Raw genomic sequence first — 14,410 nt, 5'->3', positions numbered from 1 at the left:
TGATTTATTTGTTGGAAAAAAAAAAAAAAAAAAAGAACACTTTTTCCTCCCACCTAATTTTACTCTTCTGATGCTACAGATCTTTGTCTCTTCCTCACATAAAACAGGAAGGTCTGMRACCAAAACCAGACTCCACATAATTATTTGTTCTTAAACACAGAGTCACTAGAACTGGCAAATGCAAACAAAAGTGGAACTGATCTATCAAATAATTGCAAATGGATTTTCCTTCACTGCACATTCTTGACATTAAAAACTTAGTACTGGTCAGTATTAAAAACAGACAAATTACAAAGTGCTTTGACTAAGGAGGGGGTAAAACGGCTCATGTGGATAAGTTAGATGAATGGATAAGTGAGATGTTGCCTCAGTCCACATAGCACTCTGGGGGCTCAGTGTCTGCTCTTCAGACTTCATTGAGTGTTGCAGTTAGGGTCCCTGTATACCATATCATATCAAAACTTAAAATCCAGACTTGGACAGCTTTGGAGGTTGTTTGAAAACTGAGCTTTGGCACAGCTTTGATGTGGTTGTGGATTGGGCATGTGCCCCCGGGAGCAGCAAAGGGTAGTGCCAGGACGCGAACAGCCTCCAGGAGGGAAGCTCTGCTTGAGGCAATGTGGGATGGGTTTTCTGTACCATTACAGTATGCAACATAACTGTAAACATTTAAAGAAATTTTAAAAAATATTTGCAGTTGAATATTTGCATTTTTTTTTCTTAGAAGGAACTTTATTTGCTTGCTTTAATTTTCATTTAAAGTGAGCTACAGCTAACAGACAGATAGGACCACAATAAATGGTCTAGCTTTCTCCTCCACAGACAAAATAGTAGCATGCAAAATCAGCACGATCCTTTCTCCATTTCTTTGCAACAAGCCAACCCATCACTTGATCCCACACTCCTGTGCTATATCAGAATATCACTAAGCAGGATTCATGTTCTGCTTACATAAGGACACACTTATAAAGGCCTTCATCACGGCACTTCTACTGCAAGCAAAATTCTCACTTCACTTGACAGCCTCGATGTCACTGAATCCCACCCTGAATCCCAGGAAAAGGCTGTTTACCGAGTCCATAGCAGAAGGATTCCCGGGGCGGCCACCAGCTCCACAAGGGTCAATTAGCACTCGCTCTCTGTCCAAAAGCCAGTCCGACTCCTATGCAGCTTCCGATTTTGATGTTCATTATCATGTATGCTTATTCATGTATAAACTGACATAAAAGCATAAAAGTAATGGGAAGGGAGAAATAGCGAGAGGAACAAGTCACACCAAAAGGTGCACCCCAGGGGCAGTTGCACCAGAGCTGAAGTGAGTCTAAGCAAGTGCAGGCTGCGTCTTAGAAAACTGCCTACACCTAACCAACGCGACACACGAAGAGAAAGATCTTACCAATTTTACCTTAGTGCAAACAGATTAAGCACACATTTTTCTTTTGTTTCTTCATCTGTTATTTAGAAGCATTTCTAAGTGTTTGTCTCTTTTAGATACTGCAAATACCTGCCTTTATTTTCATTTACCTTACTGCAGCTTGAGTGAGTCAAGGTAACCAGACAAGAGCAAGGCATTTCTTACCCAACACAGTGCCRAAGCCATAGCTGGGGGTACCAGGACACCCTGCCTGCCTGGACTGCCCTTCAGAGTACCCAAACACTACCARAACGTTGCTTCACAGAACCACGTAATCCGCTTTTAAGGTACAGACTCAAACAGAAAACAGGAAAGCATCTTCAGATTACTAAGAAATCTCTCTGGCACTCGTATAGGTAGTGCTGAGCACGCCTGAACCCCCGGAGTCCTCACGGTCAGGGAGGGTTTTGACTTTTAATATGGTTTGGATTAAAATCCTATCTGCCGCCACAGCTTTGACAAAATTCTTGTTTTCTGTGTCAAGGCCGAAAGCAACGAACTAAAACAAAGAGCTTGACAAGTACAGTCTCCAACATACAAACAACTGCCTGTTTCCATAGAAAATTAGAGAACAGAGAAACTGAAGTAATTCTAAAAAAATGAATTCCTAATTTTGTAATAAAGGCCACATGGTCTGCTGAAGGGAGCACAGAGCTGAAGATTAGTTCTGACCAAACATCACTGCTGGTTTCATCTGTGGCATTTTTCTTCATCTCAGGACACATCCCCATATCTCCAGCAGTGGGAACTACAGTGCTCACCTTCTTCCTTAACAGAAGATTTTGAGAATTAATTACTGAGCATTTAATCAAAGCAAACAGTGAATGAATTTGTAGGAGTTCATGAAAAATACAAAACAACCAATATCATTGCCTGAATTTTCATGGTTGAATTTGAATCTCTTATCTGTACTCATTGGAGCAAATTTGGTCTAGGTTGTATACAAACAAACTTTGTACATCAAATTCATGTAAAGCCCAACAAGTCAGAAATTTAATAGAAACGCTACTTTGAAGCAAGACATTACAAGCTACCTTTTGTGAGATTTTTATCACCACTACATCAGATGCTAAATTGTACCCCAAATTCAGTACTAAGCCAATATTCTGAACCCCATCTCAAAAATACTACCAGCCCAAATTAGACCTTGCCTCCACAGCCATCATTATTAGAAAAAGGTCACTGAACACTAATGCTGGCACTGTAAGTTCATGCAAGGAATATTACTTTTGGATGCAAACTGGAAACTCATTTAGTTAAGAATATTTTATTGTGGAAAAGGATATGGAAGCACAAAATAAGTTGAAGTGATAAAGAGACCTGAATAGAAAATCTGTGGTTATAAATGGAACAGTTGCTGTAAGCAGACAGTTCTGTACATCCACATCTGTTCCAGTTCAAAGCAGTTCATGTGAACCAGGGGCAGAAACTATTTTTTCCTTTGGCTTCACCGCTACAAACTTGTCTGCATTCGGGCAAGGGCACAAAGTAGGAAGAGGTAGAAACCACCACCAGTGCACTGGCTCCACCTAAATTCCCATCAGGGATGGCTGTCACTGGCAGCTCTTTCTGCCTTTTCATATTTCTGCCCACCCCCCATCGAAACAGTTTTAGGAGAGAGCGGCAACATTTGCAAATACTTATGGCAATTAAAATTTTTTGTTTTCACGAAAGCCAAGGCATTTCTAGCTTACCAAAAGCTCCACTTTTGTTCCTCTATTCACAGATAGTTTCTGTTTCACAACTGTCCCTTCTGCGGCCACTTTGATGATAACGTGGGAAAAGCAGACAGAATAGCCAAACAGGGAAATAAATATATAAAAATAACGAGGCTGCTCCAGAACTCCTTCAGGTTCCAAAGGAGATTGGATTTCTTCTCTGTGGGTATCTTGGGTACTTTCCCTACCCTGGCCCAGTTCTGTCTCTGTTTCTGTAATGCCATCTGTAATGCCCTTCAGAATCCTAAAAATAAAAGAGTAGAAAACAAAGTAGTTGCAAAAAAGACATTGTGCAAAGAAACAAAAAGAGTAATGGTATCAGACTTGGTAAAGGCTGAAAATAATAGCTCCATGTTTTGGTCTAATAGCAATATCCAAACTCCAGAGGGGAGACATATAGAGTGCAACAATTTGGCTATGAGAAACCATTATTTTCCTACTTTATTATTAAATGACAGCACATATTCATCCTTCACACAGTCCATAAGATTCAAATGTTTAACATTTGGGTGACTTGTAAAGGTTGAAATATGTTAAATGAGGGCCCTGATTTTATTTTCCACTTGCAAAACGCGAAAGCTTCCTGACACCAAGGCTCTATGGGAATTTCCTGCTCCTGACAGAGGCACGTGCTCAAGACAGTGGACACAGAAATTGCAGGACTGAAGTCAACTGCAGGCTCATACCCACAGGAACTGCTTTCACTGGATTTTACTCCAAAGATTTAGAACAATATCTAGTGAGACACTGAACCCCTCAACTACCATCAGCCACGTGCTTCACTTCCAAAATTAAGATGAATGGCATCAACTCCCCTGAATTTCAGAACAGAGTTTACTGAAAACCATCTGAAACACAATGTGCTCTGTGTCTTACTGCACTGGACCTTTAAGGAAGATCCTCCACATCTTACTCAAACTGAACAGTTCTCAAAACCCCTTGAACAGATGCATGAATAAAGGCTCAGGACGATATTGTGAATTACTGCCCGTGCTTGGTGGGGAAAGCCCTCTGCAGAGCAGTACGCACAGTGCCCGAGTCCCTCAAACACAGAAGCACACGCAAGCTGTTGGGGCATGGAGCAGGGTCTCTCACTCCACTGCCCCCTTGTTTTTCCACCAAAACCAGTCATTAGGACTATTTGCACATAAATGTTTTATTGGACTAGGGCCACAGTGCACAGTAAATTGCAGGATACAGCTCCGATGATCTATTTTAAGAAAAATATACTGAAGAAAGAGAGAAGAGAGAAGGAAGGGAAACTTTCATTAACTTTTCTATAAAGACAACAAAGATCTTATGTTTTGGAAACAAGAGTCTGGCTCTTTTAACTGCAAGTTTGTTAGCAACATGGTAAAAGGAGAAAGTTTAAAAGTGAATTCATTCATCTGCCATTTAGAAACAATTAGCTTTAAAAGGCTTAGAATTAGTTTCTCTGCCTCTGGTACAACAACAAAACGTTCAAAGTCTAAACCAAAACATCTTCCTGCTTTTCCAGTGGTAATTAGTATGTGGTCTTTCTTATTATCTAACTATTCAGTTATATTGTCAGAYGGAATGAAACTGGTAAGATTAATTAAAATACTTTGTTACAACATACAAATGACATGGTACTATAGCAATGTAAGAACAGTAGTGACAATGCACAACTTCTCTTCCAGTTGATGACCTGTTGTTATTAGCCTGTTTGAGAGACCAGGTTCATTCTAGAATAAAAACTATAGGCTGCAATTAAAAAAAAAAGAAAGAAAGAAAAAAGAAATACTTCATTTAGGCTAAATTTTACAATTTGATGAATACTCGGCAGTCCTCTTAAAAAAGTAAATAGCAAAATGAATAGATATGGCATGATAGTCTTAAATGCAATTCTTAAGTAAGGAGCATCTGCAGCAATTTTATTTTGTTTAATCTGGGGCAGACACATGCTGCTCTATTTCTTCCCCTCTCACCTACACAATGTGCATTATTGCATTTGCACAAGTATTATCTACTCCCAGCTGAATCCATTTTGAACTGAACTCAAATGACAAGTCTTGTTTTCTGTTACCCGTCAAACCTGTAAATTCGACAGGAGATTTTAAACTAAATTTTCTCATCATATAATACAGGCTCTGCAACAGCATGCAAGTATGATGAAAAGGGGGTTGATGGGCTCTCCCATATAACCTGAAGGCTCAGTAAGATTTAAAGTTCTTCAGTTAAGTTGATAAAGAAATACCTTGCACTTTTTGGTTAGGAGGTAATTTCTGCGTTCAGCTTTTGCATCTCAACCTGGCTCCCYAGCACATGAGTTAAAGGAGAAGCTGCTGCACGTCCTCAAGTGCTGCTGCTCCTAAATGGGATCTGCTACTCTGTGAGGGGACTCAGATGGCCTCTTAAGTCTCCGTAAAGTGACTGAACTTTAAATACAAATTCATAACATGAAGTCCTTGTCCTGGTTAGTGGAAGTACGTCCTCATAGCGTACTCAAAGCCATTCTCTTACGTGTTTTAGCCAGTCTTTGCTAGCTATCTGCTGAATGGATAACTGACAGCAAACATAAAGGTGAAATAACACTTCAAATCTACATCCCATCAAGATCTATATTAAACCCCAGCAGACTGTTCACYGACAAATTCAAGGAGCCTATAAATACTGCTAGTGCAATTCTGGCATCCATACCCCAGAAACTCATACAACATATTCTGGACTAAATATTGTCCTCGTGTACTTACATTTAACTATGGCTTTCGTTTAACGCAAGGAGAACTGCGAGCATGGCTTCAGCGAGAAGACTGTTGTTTTTGAGACTGATTCTTTTTAAGTAACTCAAGAGATAAGAGTGAAGCAGAAGACTTTTACAATATCCTACATGGCAGCACTCAGAAACATCTACTTCCATCAAACAATCCAACTGCAATTTTAAGGATAGCTGTGGATAAAGCTAAAGAAATGTGGTTACTAATGAGAAGAAAAACAAGAGAAGGATTTCTCCTTCCCAAGAAAGTATACTTTCTTTTTAAAGAAGTAACAGGGCATTGAAAGAAATACTACCAACAGTAAGCAAAACAGATGCACAGTTCACATGAAACTGAAAAATGTTGTGTCTTGGCAAGCTCAAAAAAGGCACATGGAGAGTAAAGGGGAGGGGGGACTTTATGTTATCTTCCACTAGATACAAGGTCAAAAGATATGTCCCAGTATACTGCACAAACTTTTAGCAGAGATGAACTGAATGTATTTAATTACTTGAAAGGAAAATTAAGAATTATTCAATTCATGTCCTTCATACAATCAGGCACTCTGATTTTTTTTTTTAAAAAAAAAAAAAAGTGGATTTTGACATTCTCTCTGTATTATGTTTGTTAGAAAGTCCTCTACTCCCTCAGGACACAAAGTCAGTCCTATTAGCCATACCTGTATACACAGAGCTTCATATAAACACAACTTCATGCATCGTACAGTATGCCCTAATAGTTTGCTTTCCTATTTAACATACATTATAACATACAGATGTGTTGCTTAGCAACAAAAAGGTACTCTCAAGCTACAGCCTGGGAAGTGAAACAACACTCAGCATGTTTTCGGTCAGACGTACATTTCTCACGAATAAACAAAATGATAGCATGTTATGTTCTTGTAGTATAGAACAGCCCTGTATTTTAGCTGGCAGTCACCACAGAAAGGACATCATTTCTCTGACCTAAAAAGCCCCCCAAAATTTTTTCAGATCTGTTTGGTTCACTTYTATGATTTCTTTGGGAGACACTATCAGCAGCACGATGATTTGACTATATGCCCTAGGAGACTATATTTGTTAAAACAGGTGGCTCAAGCTGATTAAATGAAAGTAATTGTTGTTTTGGATGTTGGCCCAGTCTAGTGCTAGGGGAAAAAATAATTGGAATCTCACCGGAGTTTTATTATTTTAGTGATAAACTAACCATAAAAATCCATTCAGATTTTCTTGAATGGCTTCCCCAGATACATTTCTTTGCAACATTTTGGAAGAAGAGGTAGAAAAGGATAGCAGAGAGCATTTTACTTATATTCTGCCTATTTAATGCATGGGAACCTGGAACCAGAAGCTAAGATACAGACTTATCTTAGCAGACTGCAAGSTCCAGACTAACTTCTACACCTGGCTGAAAACCTGGAAAAAGCCTGGCTCCACRTCCTTACTTTGTGACTCAGGCTCATTTCTGTTTATACTTGTGTGAGCTGAAGAATGATGATGACTAGTAGCTATATGGATAAATAAAGTCTGTTAAGTCACAGGAAATAAAAAAAAGGGAAAACCATTAATTTATTTTTAGAAACCTGTTCTTGCCATTCATCAAAAAAAGAACATTCAAAAATATGCATCAAGATACAAGCATCTGGATGAGGTTTGCTGACCACATACCAGCATTCAGACTACACACAGAGAACCGTTTTCCTTCTTCAGCCCAGTCTCAGGGTCCGTGCCAGGGAACACAGGATATGGACAGTAATGTAGTAGTTTCCACTAGCAAGCCTCTGCAAGGAGCCTGCTGGCGGCACATGCTACAGCTCCTTTGACCGGGTCTGCTTAGCCTTATCCTCGCAGCGGCCTCGCAGGCGACACCTCCCTCGCACACATCCCCAACCGCTACACRCACACCTTCCAGCGACAGCGTCCCGACCAAGTTAAACACAGGGGCYGTGGGCCCCAGGTCTACGTCAGCTCCTCCATAAAAGCACAACACGCCAACGCTAAACGAAAACAAATACATGTTTTAAAACGGATCTGGATGCTCAACTTCCAGAAACACAGTAGTAAATGCAGTACACCCACACAACTCTTCTTCTTCCTCCTATTGCTGCGTTGCCAAAATAGCATGCATAAATCAGTACAAATCCTTTTCCAGACAATAGTGCTGCGACACACTGCATAAATTTAGTGATATTTGCATAAAAGCTTCCATCTTTTTCAGCCTGCAGTAGACCTCTTCTGGGCACTCATACCACAAGCATAAAGTCACACCATATTTTGAATCTCTGCGGGTCAAAATGCGGGAAGAATCACAATGCGCATTCATTGACGTATCTTGCAGTACATTGTCAGCCAAGATGCCTTAGTACAACTGATCAGACATAAATACCGAGCAGGTTTTTCTTTGATTGTTAGCATTGCACTGGACAAGTTTCTGCCATTTTCCTTATTTCAAAAATTACTAAAAAGAAAATTAAAACTTGAGTGATGCTTAGCCCTGCAACTTCCTCCTCAGCTCTTCTTAAGACCAATAACAGAACTCCCACAGCAGCAAAGAAGAAAGACTGATGTTGAAAAGAAGATTTTTAAAACAAATGCAAAAGATCTGATGTTTGCTACTTTTACCTCTACTGCTGAAGTTGGCATCTGTTCACTTTCCCTACTTACTTTTCAAAAATGTACMCTTAGCCTGCACTGGAAACATAATTAAATTGCCATTCTTTTCACTTTTTTAATTGACTGAGTACTGCAAAACATGTTTGATTTTTTTTCTCTGGACAGCATTTAACTTAGTGAACCTTACTTATCAACACACAGATTCCTATTGCCTATTCCAAGTTTGTTCTGCAAGCAGGACATCAACTGACGTCAATGAAGATGTAAAAGAGGCAACAAATATTTGCAATGTGTTTAGAAAACAAAGTTTTTCCTCTTTCTAGTGTATAGTCATCAAGTTTCATCCCACTCAGCTTGCAGATAGAAGAAGATAGACAGCAGGACTGGGAAACAAGAACACACAACTTGTAATCACTGATGTTATGATACAAGTTAAATAATTTGTAAGATGTAAAGAAAGCCATTAATGCTTGTAAACCACTTCACCTTTTCATAACAGATCTTGTATTTTAAAACTCCCTTGGAGCAATTACACTTGTGTGCAAAAAGTCACGTGCATCCATATTAAGGCCCTTTTTTTAAAAAAAAAAAATGTTCTATTTCATGGAGTTGCAGTCTGAAAGGACAGATCCTACTCAATAAATAATCTGTACTTGGTCTAATAGTTTCAGTGATTATTAATATACATTATTAATCTTTCACTGATAGGAATAAGAGCATATAACCAGATTCTAGGATAGATACAGAGTTGCCAAGAACAAGTAAGGCAAGCAGGTAAGGTAACCAGGCAAAGGTACTACGGAGAAATGAGAAGGCATCTACTACCACTGCCTTTTTATCAACACCAGTTTGGAAATAGTTTTCATAATGGCAGGAAGGACAAACTGCCAGTGGATGGTTAAGATATATGAACATGTGGGAGTTGGAAGAAAGTGAGAACACCAGCGCATGGGCTAGCAGCGCCAGCAAAGTGAGGGCAGGGCTGCTCTGGGGATAGGACCCAGAGACAACACAGCAAGCTGAAAGGGCACAACATACAGCACAGCAGAAGGAAAGGGAACAAGTGAAAAGCAAGAACATATGCTGGGACACAGATTAGCTGCCCAAGGATAAAGGTAAAGGGTAAAGGGACACAAGGAGGTTCGAGTGTGAAGAGTGGGACTGGCCCTCCCACCAGGATGCAGTACTACTTGCAGAAARAGAGAGATGAGGAATGAAAACCAAAGGCTAAAGCAAACAAATAAAAACATATTTCCCTTGACGGTATGTTGGCCAGCATATGAAGTATCAGTAGTGACTAATGCAGCTCAGCATGYGGAGCTTTACTTCCTGCACATTCAGAGAATTGCAAGCGAGTCAGCTACTGAGGTTATTTCCAAAAAGCTTCTATTTACGATAAATTACCTTGCAGTGACAACTGAGACACCACTATTTTTTCTCTCTTCAAAGTCCAGGAAAAAAATTGCACATTGTTACTGTATAATGCATTACAGCATTATATCACTTAGGTCTACCAGCTGCTACAAACTGACTTAGTGCTACTGAAAGTAATATGATAGTATCCTAATAAGACATGTAGGCTGATAACTCCTGAAAAATTGTCATCTGTGAAACTACTCTTGGGGTTTTGTTCTACCTATGACCTGCTCTACCTGCAGGTCCTACTGTAATCTGAAGTTTTGTGGCAAACATGGGTGAGACCAGGAAGGTGAATATTCCCTTTCCGCCACTCTGTCCCTAGCTAAACTGCTTTTGTGATCTCCAAAGCTATGCTGAACAATTCCAGGATACTMTAGGTAATTTGGCCCATATAATAAAATACAATGTATGCAAAGTAGTTTTCCAGAATCCCCAAGAATGATTACAAAAAATAAGAAGTGCTGGCTTTTGCTTACAGAGCTTATCAGTCTAATGGTTTACCTATAAAGTGACTGAATAGCTCTATGTCAAAAGAAAGTTTGATAGCTTAATATTTCAGACTCCCCATCATCTTGCTGAAGGATGATGCCCAGTCCTTTGGAGAGGCTCTCCTCTGAAACCTGCTCCGTGCTTCGGGCTTGCAGACACCCCACCACTGTGCAGACTGCCCTGTGGAGGAGCAAGTGAGCACGGAGCATTCAGCCTTGCAACAGTGCTGTGCAGAGATTTACRAGTAAAGCAATAAAACAGACCAAGCTACTGAGCTCAGCTTGAAGCTAAGGCAAACTGGAAGTTCTTCCTAAGAAACCACCTACCTTGTCTGTACAATACGATACAGGYACATAACCAGCACCGCGCTCTAACCACAGAGAGAGAAATCCTTTTGGCAGTGAAGTGTCTCTCTCTTCCCTCGCCAACTGGACTATGTTCTGGTCATGGGTGCACCAGGAAGAGTGGTTTGCTGAGGGCCCCACTGCGTGCGTAACATGCTAAGCATGCCTCAGTGAGTGCTAAATACCCCCACCAAAACGAAGGGGAGGTGAGGAAATTTAGCACTCCTCAGCCTTTCRCACACTGAAGTCCAGAAATTTGTTGTGTTCCTTTCTTTCTTCTCCCTTCCCAAAGTGATTCTAATTTAAAGAAAGTCTCATTTTCCAACCACAGCATGTCCCCAAGCATTTCCTTTTCTCAAAACTGCCAGAATCCAAAGGGTACAATTACAGTCAAAAGGGACTTTTTCCCCCTCTTGATGCCAATAAATACTGCTACTTCCCAGGGATACTCTCCTGCCTTCTGTTCTGGCACGCCACTTTTCTTCCATATTTCACTGCCATAACTGTACAGCCAGAGCATGTAGCCATGCATACATGCATCTCACCCAGCACATTTACCTCATTCGGCTCTGCCATGCCACAGTTTCCCCTACCTATATGCTCTGTAAGAGCTCTCTCAGACTTCCAAACCGCYAGGTTTGCCATCAGTCTCGTACGGGACGAGGCACACTTGCTGCAGTTACTCAACGGACCAAGGCACAAGCCTGCAGTCTAGCACAAGTAGATGAGCTTTGGCTGCACAGGCACCCATCCGCATGGGTGGGATTTATTAATTAGAAATTAATAAATCATTACTACAAATTAAAATATTAACTTAATGAGGTGCATGACTGCAAGTTACAGAACTGGAAAAGAAGTCCTAATTAAATCAATACGGTTATTAGTCCTTTGTCATCTCTGATTAATTATTAGCTTAATACGCTTCATCATTTTCCTTGTTAATGGAAATAGCTACAGTGCTACCGTGGGAAGCAGTGCAAYACATCTGAGCAACCTATGGAGCTGTGCTGGAAGTCACAGCCCAGGGCCAAACAACCTCTTCCAAAGAGGAGAAAACAGATTTCATTTTTTAGGCTAGGATTCTGACAGCACTCTCAATTTCAACAGGGTTCTCACCTGGGCAATTCTTGATTGCTGAAATATAAGAGGTGAAGATATGACTCCTAATCACATGCTTAATCCCGAGCACTTGTCCCAGCACCTCTAATCCTCTCTCTGAAGTACCATAGCACAGATAGTACATTTAGCTTTCAGAAGCTAAATGCCAGTACCTTTCCCTGGAGCCCTCTCAATTCTGCTTCTTGACACGTCCTCATTGCATACACACGTTACTTCAAGACATGAGGAAGGAGTCAGCATAAGACCATCTGGCAGCCCTCAGTGGTCTTTAGGGCATGGATGTAGTCGCGAACGCCTGTCCTTTCATGCCACCAGTGGAGACCAGAAAAACTAATGGCAGTCTCTTTGATCGGCTCCTTGCTTGAAATGCAAAATAGTATTTTGGATTTAGGTAACTCACAGTATTTACCCAAGTCACAAGTGCAGGCTCCTGTCTTTGCTTTCCTGTCTTCTCTTGTCCTCTACCTGTCCCCATTTTTTCCCTAACTCCTCGTTCCAAGTAAGTTCTTTCCTTAGATGTCTGCAGGAATTTTACTTGAATAAGGGCCACATGAAACATCAAAAATGGGTTCCCACATGCCTCTCCAGCAATAAAAGTAGGAGTTGCCAAAGAACTGGATAGAACTATTATATTGTACTGCAATAGGTGGATCTGTTATGTAATTAGATAGGACCTTCTTTGTATGAACAGCTTCTACAAACAGGTTTTTTGTATAGGTTAGCAACAGAAATGCAAAGATGTGCTTCTGAGAACAAAGCTGCTCCTTGCATTTATTAATGAAGCTGGTACACAGTGTTCATACCGCTAATGGGCAACTCAGCAAATTAAATGGAGAATGTCACTGTAAAATATAATGTAAACTTTCTCAAAGATAAAGAGCCACTGAAACGATTTCACAGGGTACTCCCAAACTATCACTGTGATTACCTCATGATAAATAACCACCTGCTCCATGAGTAACGGTAGAGCTTTCTAGTGCCATTTTATCATTTAGTCGTCTTATTGATATAGCTGTTAATGTACTGTGGTAACRCTTCAGCTTCCCATGCTTTACTCACTTTCCATTTCAAAACTCCTATACTGAGTTTTGAAAAACTCATTTTTTTCAATAAATAAGTATACATGGAATGACATGCAGAAATCTTGTACTCCCGTTACTTAGATACAATGCCCAGCTCTCTTCTGTCAGACATTAAAGAATTAGCTCTCTTTTGACTCTGAGCACTTGGGCTAGTCTATGATTCTCTGAACACAGAATATTTCTTTTAAAAATGGGCTGAACTCCAATGAAATATTTGGCCATTTAATGAGCAGGCTCTAGGATAACGGTTTGCATGGGAATCCAAAAATAAGGAGTAAAGAAAAGGGCTCCCCGAGCTATTTTTAGCTGCAAACAGTTAGATTTGGAATTTTGATTGTAAAGCATGGAATTTATAAATGGTGCCATGCTAAATTTACTTCATTTGTATACAATTCAGCTGGATAATCAAGTGTGTTACGGTATGTTCCTGGTTAGCATCTAAGTTCCTAGTTTTACAGCCTCTAAACTAGTAGAAAAATGTGTTCAGTAAATAGTGTTTTTAAAAATTGTTTTCTAACGTGGGCATGTGAGGGTTTTATATACAGCATGTGTGTACATGAATTTACATACAGTGTGTGTACATGAAGGTTCTGTATAAACACATACACGGGTGCACATGCATGCACACACACACACGCTGAGCTGTGATTTATTTCTAGAGGGAAGCCAAGGAAATTCCCACCCCCTACCAGTTAAATGATCTGCTCTTTGGCTCTATACAATCTGTAACTTCTCGGCCAAGGAATGTCTTTTCCCTTTCCAATATATATAATTTATCTTGCTGCACACATTAGTTAATGATATGAAGATACCTGATTTAGCCAGTTCCRTAAAAACATTACTGACAGTCTGATACAGACCTATTTCATTTTGTAAGTCCTTTTCTTGCTAGGCTTCCACAACACAGCATGAATTAACAGCAATCACCAAACCGAGCATTTATCTCATATACTTTGTATCGTAGCAATTTTTCATCATTAGTCTGGCTCCCTGAGTTAGACAAGCTTTTAATTGCTATATTTATTTAGGCAAGGATGACTTAACACTGCTCGAGCGGGGTGGAAAGCAAGACAGCTATTTTATTTCACCGGCACTTTGAGCCGATTCCTCCCGGATTTTTAAAAGTCGTAGACAAAACGCTAGTAATAAGTTCCTCGCCGCGGCACCCGGGGGGACGGAGCGAGCGCCCCGGCCGCCCGCAGAGCCCGCTCGCAGCCTGCGGAGGAGCCGCGGGCGCCGCCCCGCCGCCCCGCGCCCTCCCCGCCGCGGAAGACTTACGCGGTCCCCAGGGCGCTGCGGGCGGCAGCCTGCGCAGGTGGATCTCATCCTTATCCATCTCCTATCCGCGCCCGCCAGCCCAGCTCCAACTTGGTACCAAACCTGAACTTGCGGCGCTCCCTCCTCCTCCTCCTTTTCTTTCTTTTTCTGGCTGTCCGCGGGGCGCTCTCCTTCAAGGGGCAGCCGGCCCGCGCGGCTCCGCGCAGCGCAGCGCCTCG

At 41.0% G+C, this 14,410-nt stretch overlaps 1 protein-coding gene across 3 annotated transcripts in view; it reads right to left on the bottom strand.

Moving 5' to 3' along the window:
• ANO1 (anoctamin 1) overlaps positions 1–14,378 on the bottom strand; it is a 90,121-nt gene extending 75,743 nt beyond the window's left edge. For 2 of the 3 annotated variants that reach the window (XM_085300925.1, XM_085300922.1), the window contains exon 1: positions 14,193–14,378. In XM_085300925.1, the coding sequence (XP_085157051.1) occupies positions 14,193–14,250 (58 nt within the window). In that variant the 5' untranslated portion in view covers positions 14,251–14,378. The remainder of the gene's footprint in view (positions 1–14,192) is intronic. The other variant, XM_085300924.1, reaches the window with a different exon arrangement.
• Between the last annotated feature and the right edge of the window lie 32 nt (positions 14,379–14,410).

The sequence above is a fragment of the Rhea americana genome, unplaced genomic scaffold (genome assembly GCF_003343005.1).
Source record: "Rhea americana isolate MKP2758 unplaced genomic scaffold, rheAme1 scaffold_17, whole genome shotgun sequence".
NCBI lineage: Eukaryota > Metazoa > Chordata > Aves > Rheiformes > Rheidae > Rhea > Rhea americana.
This window is presented reverse-complemented; position numbering and strand designations above follow the sequence as displayed.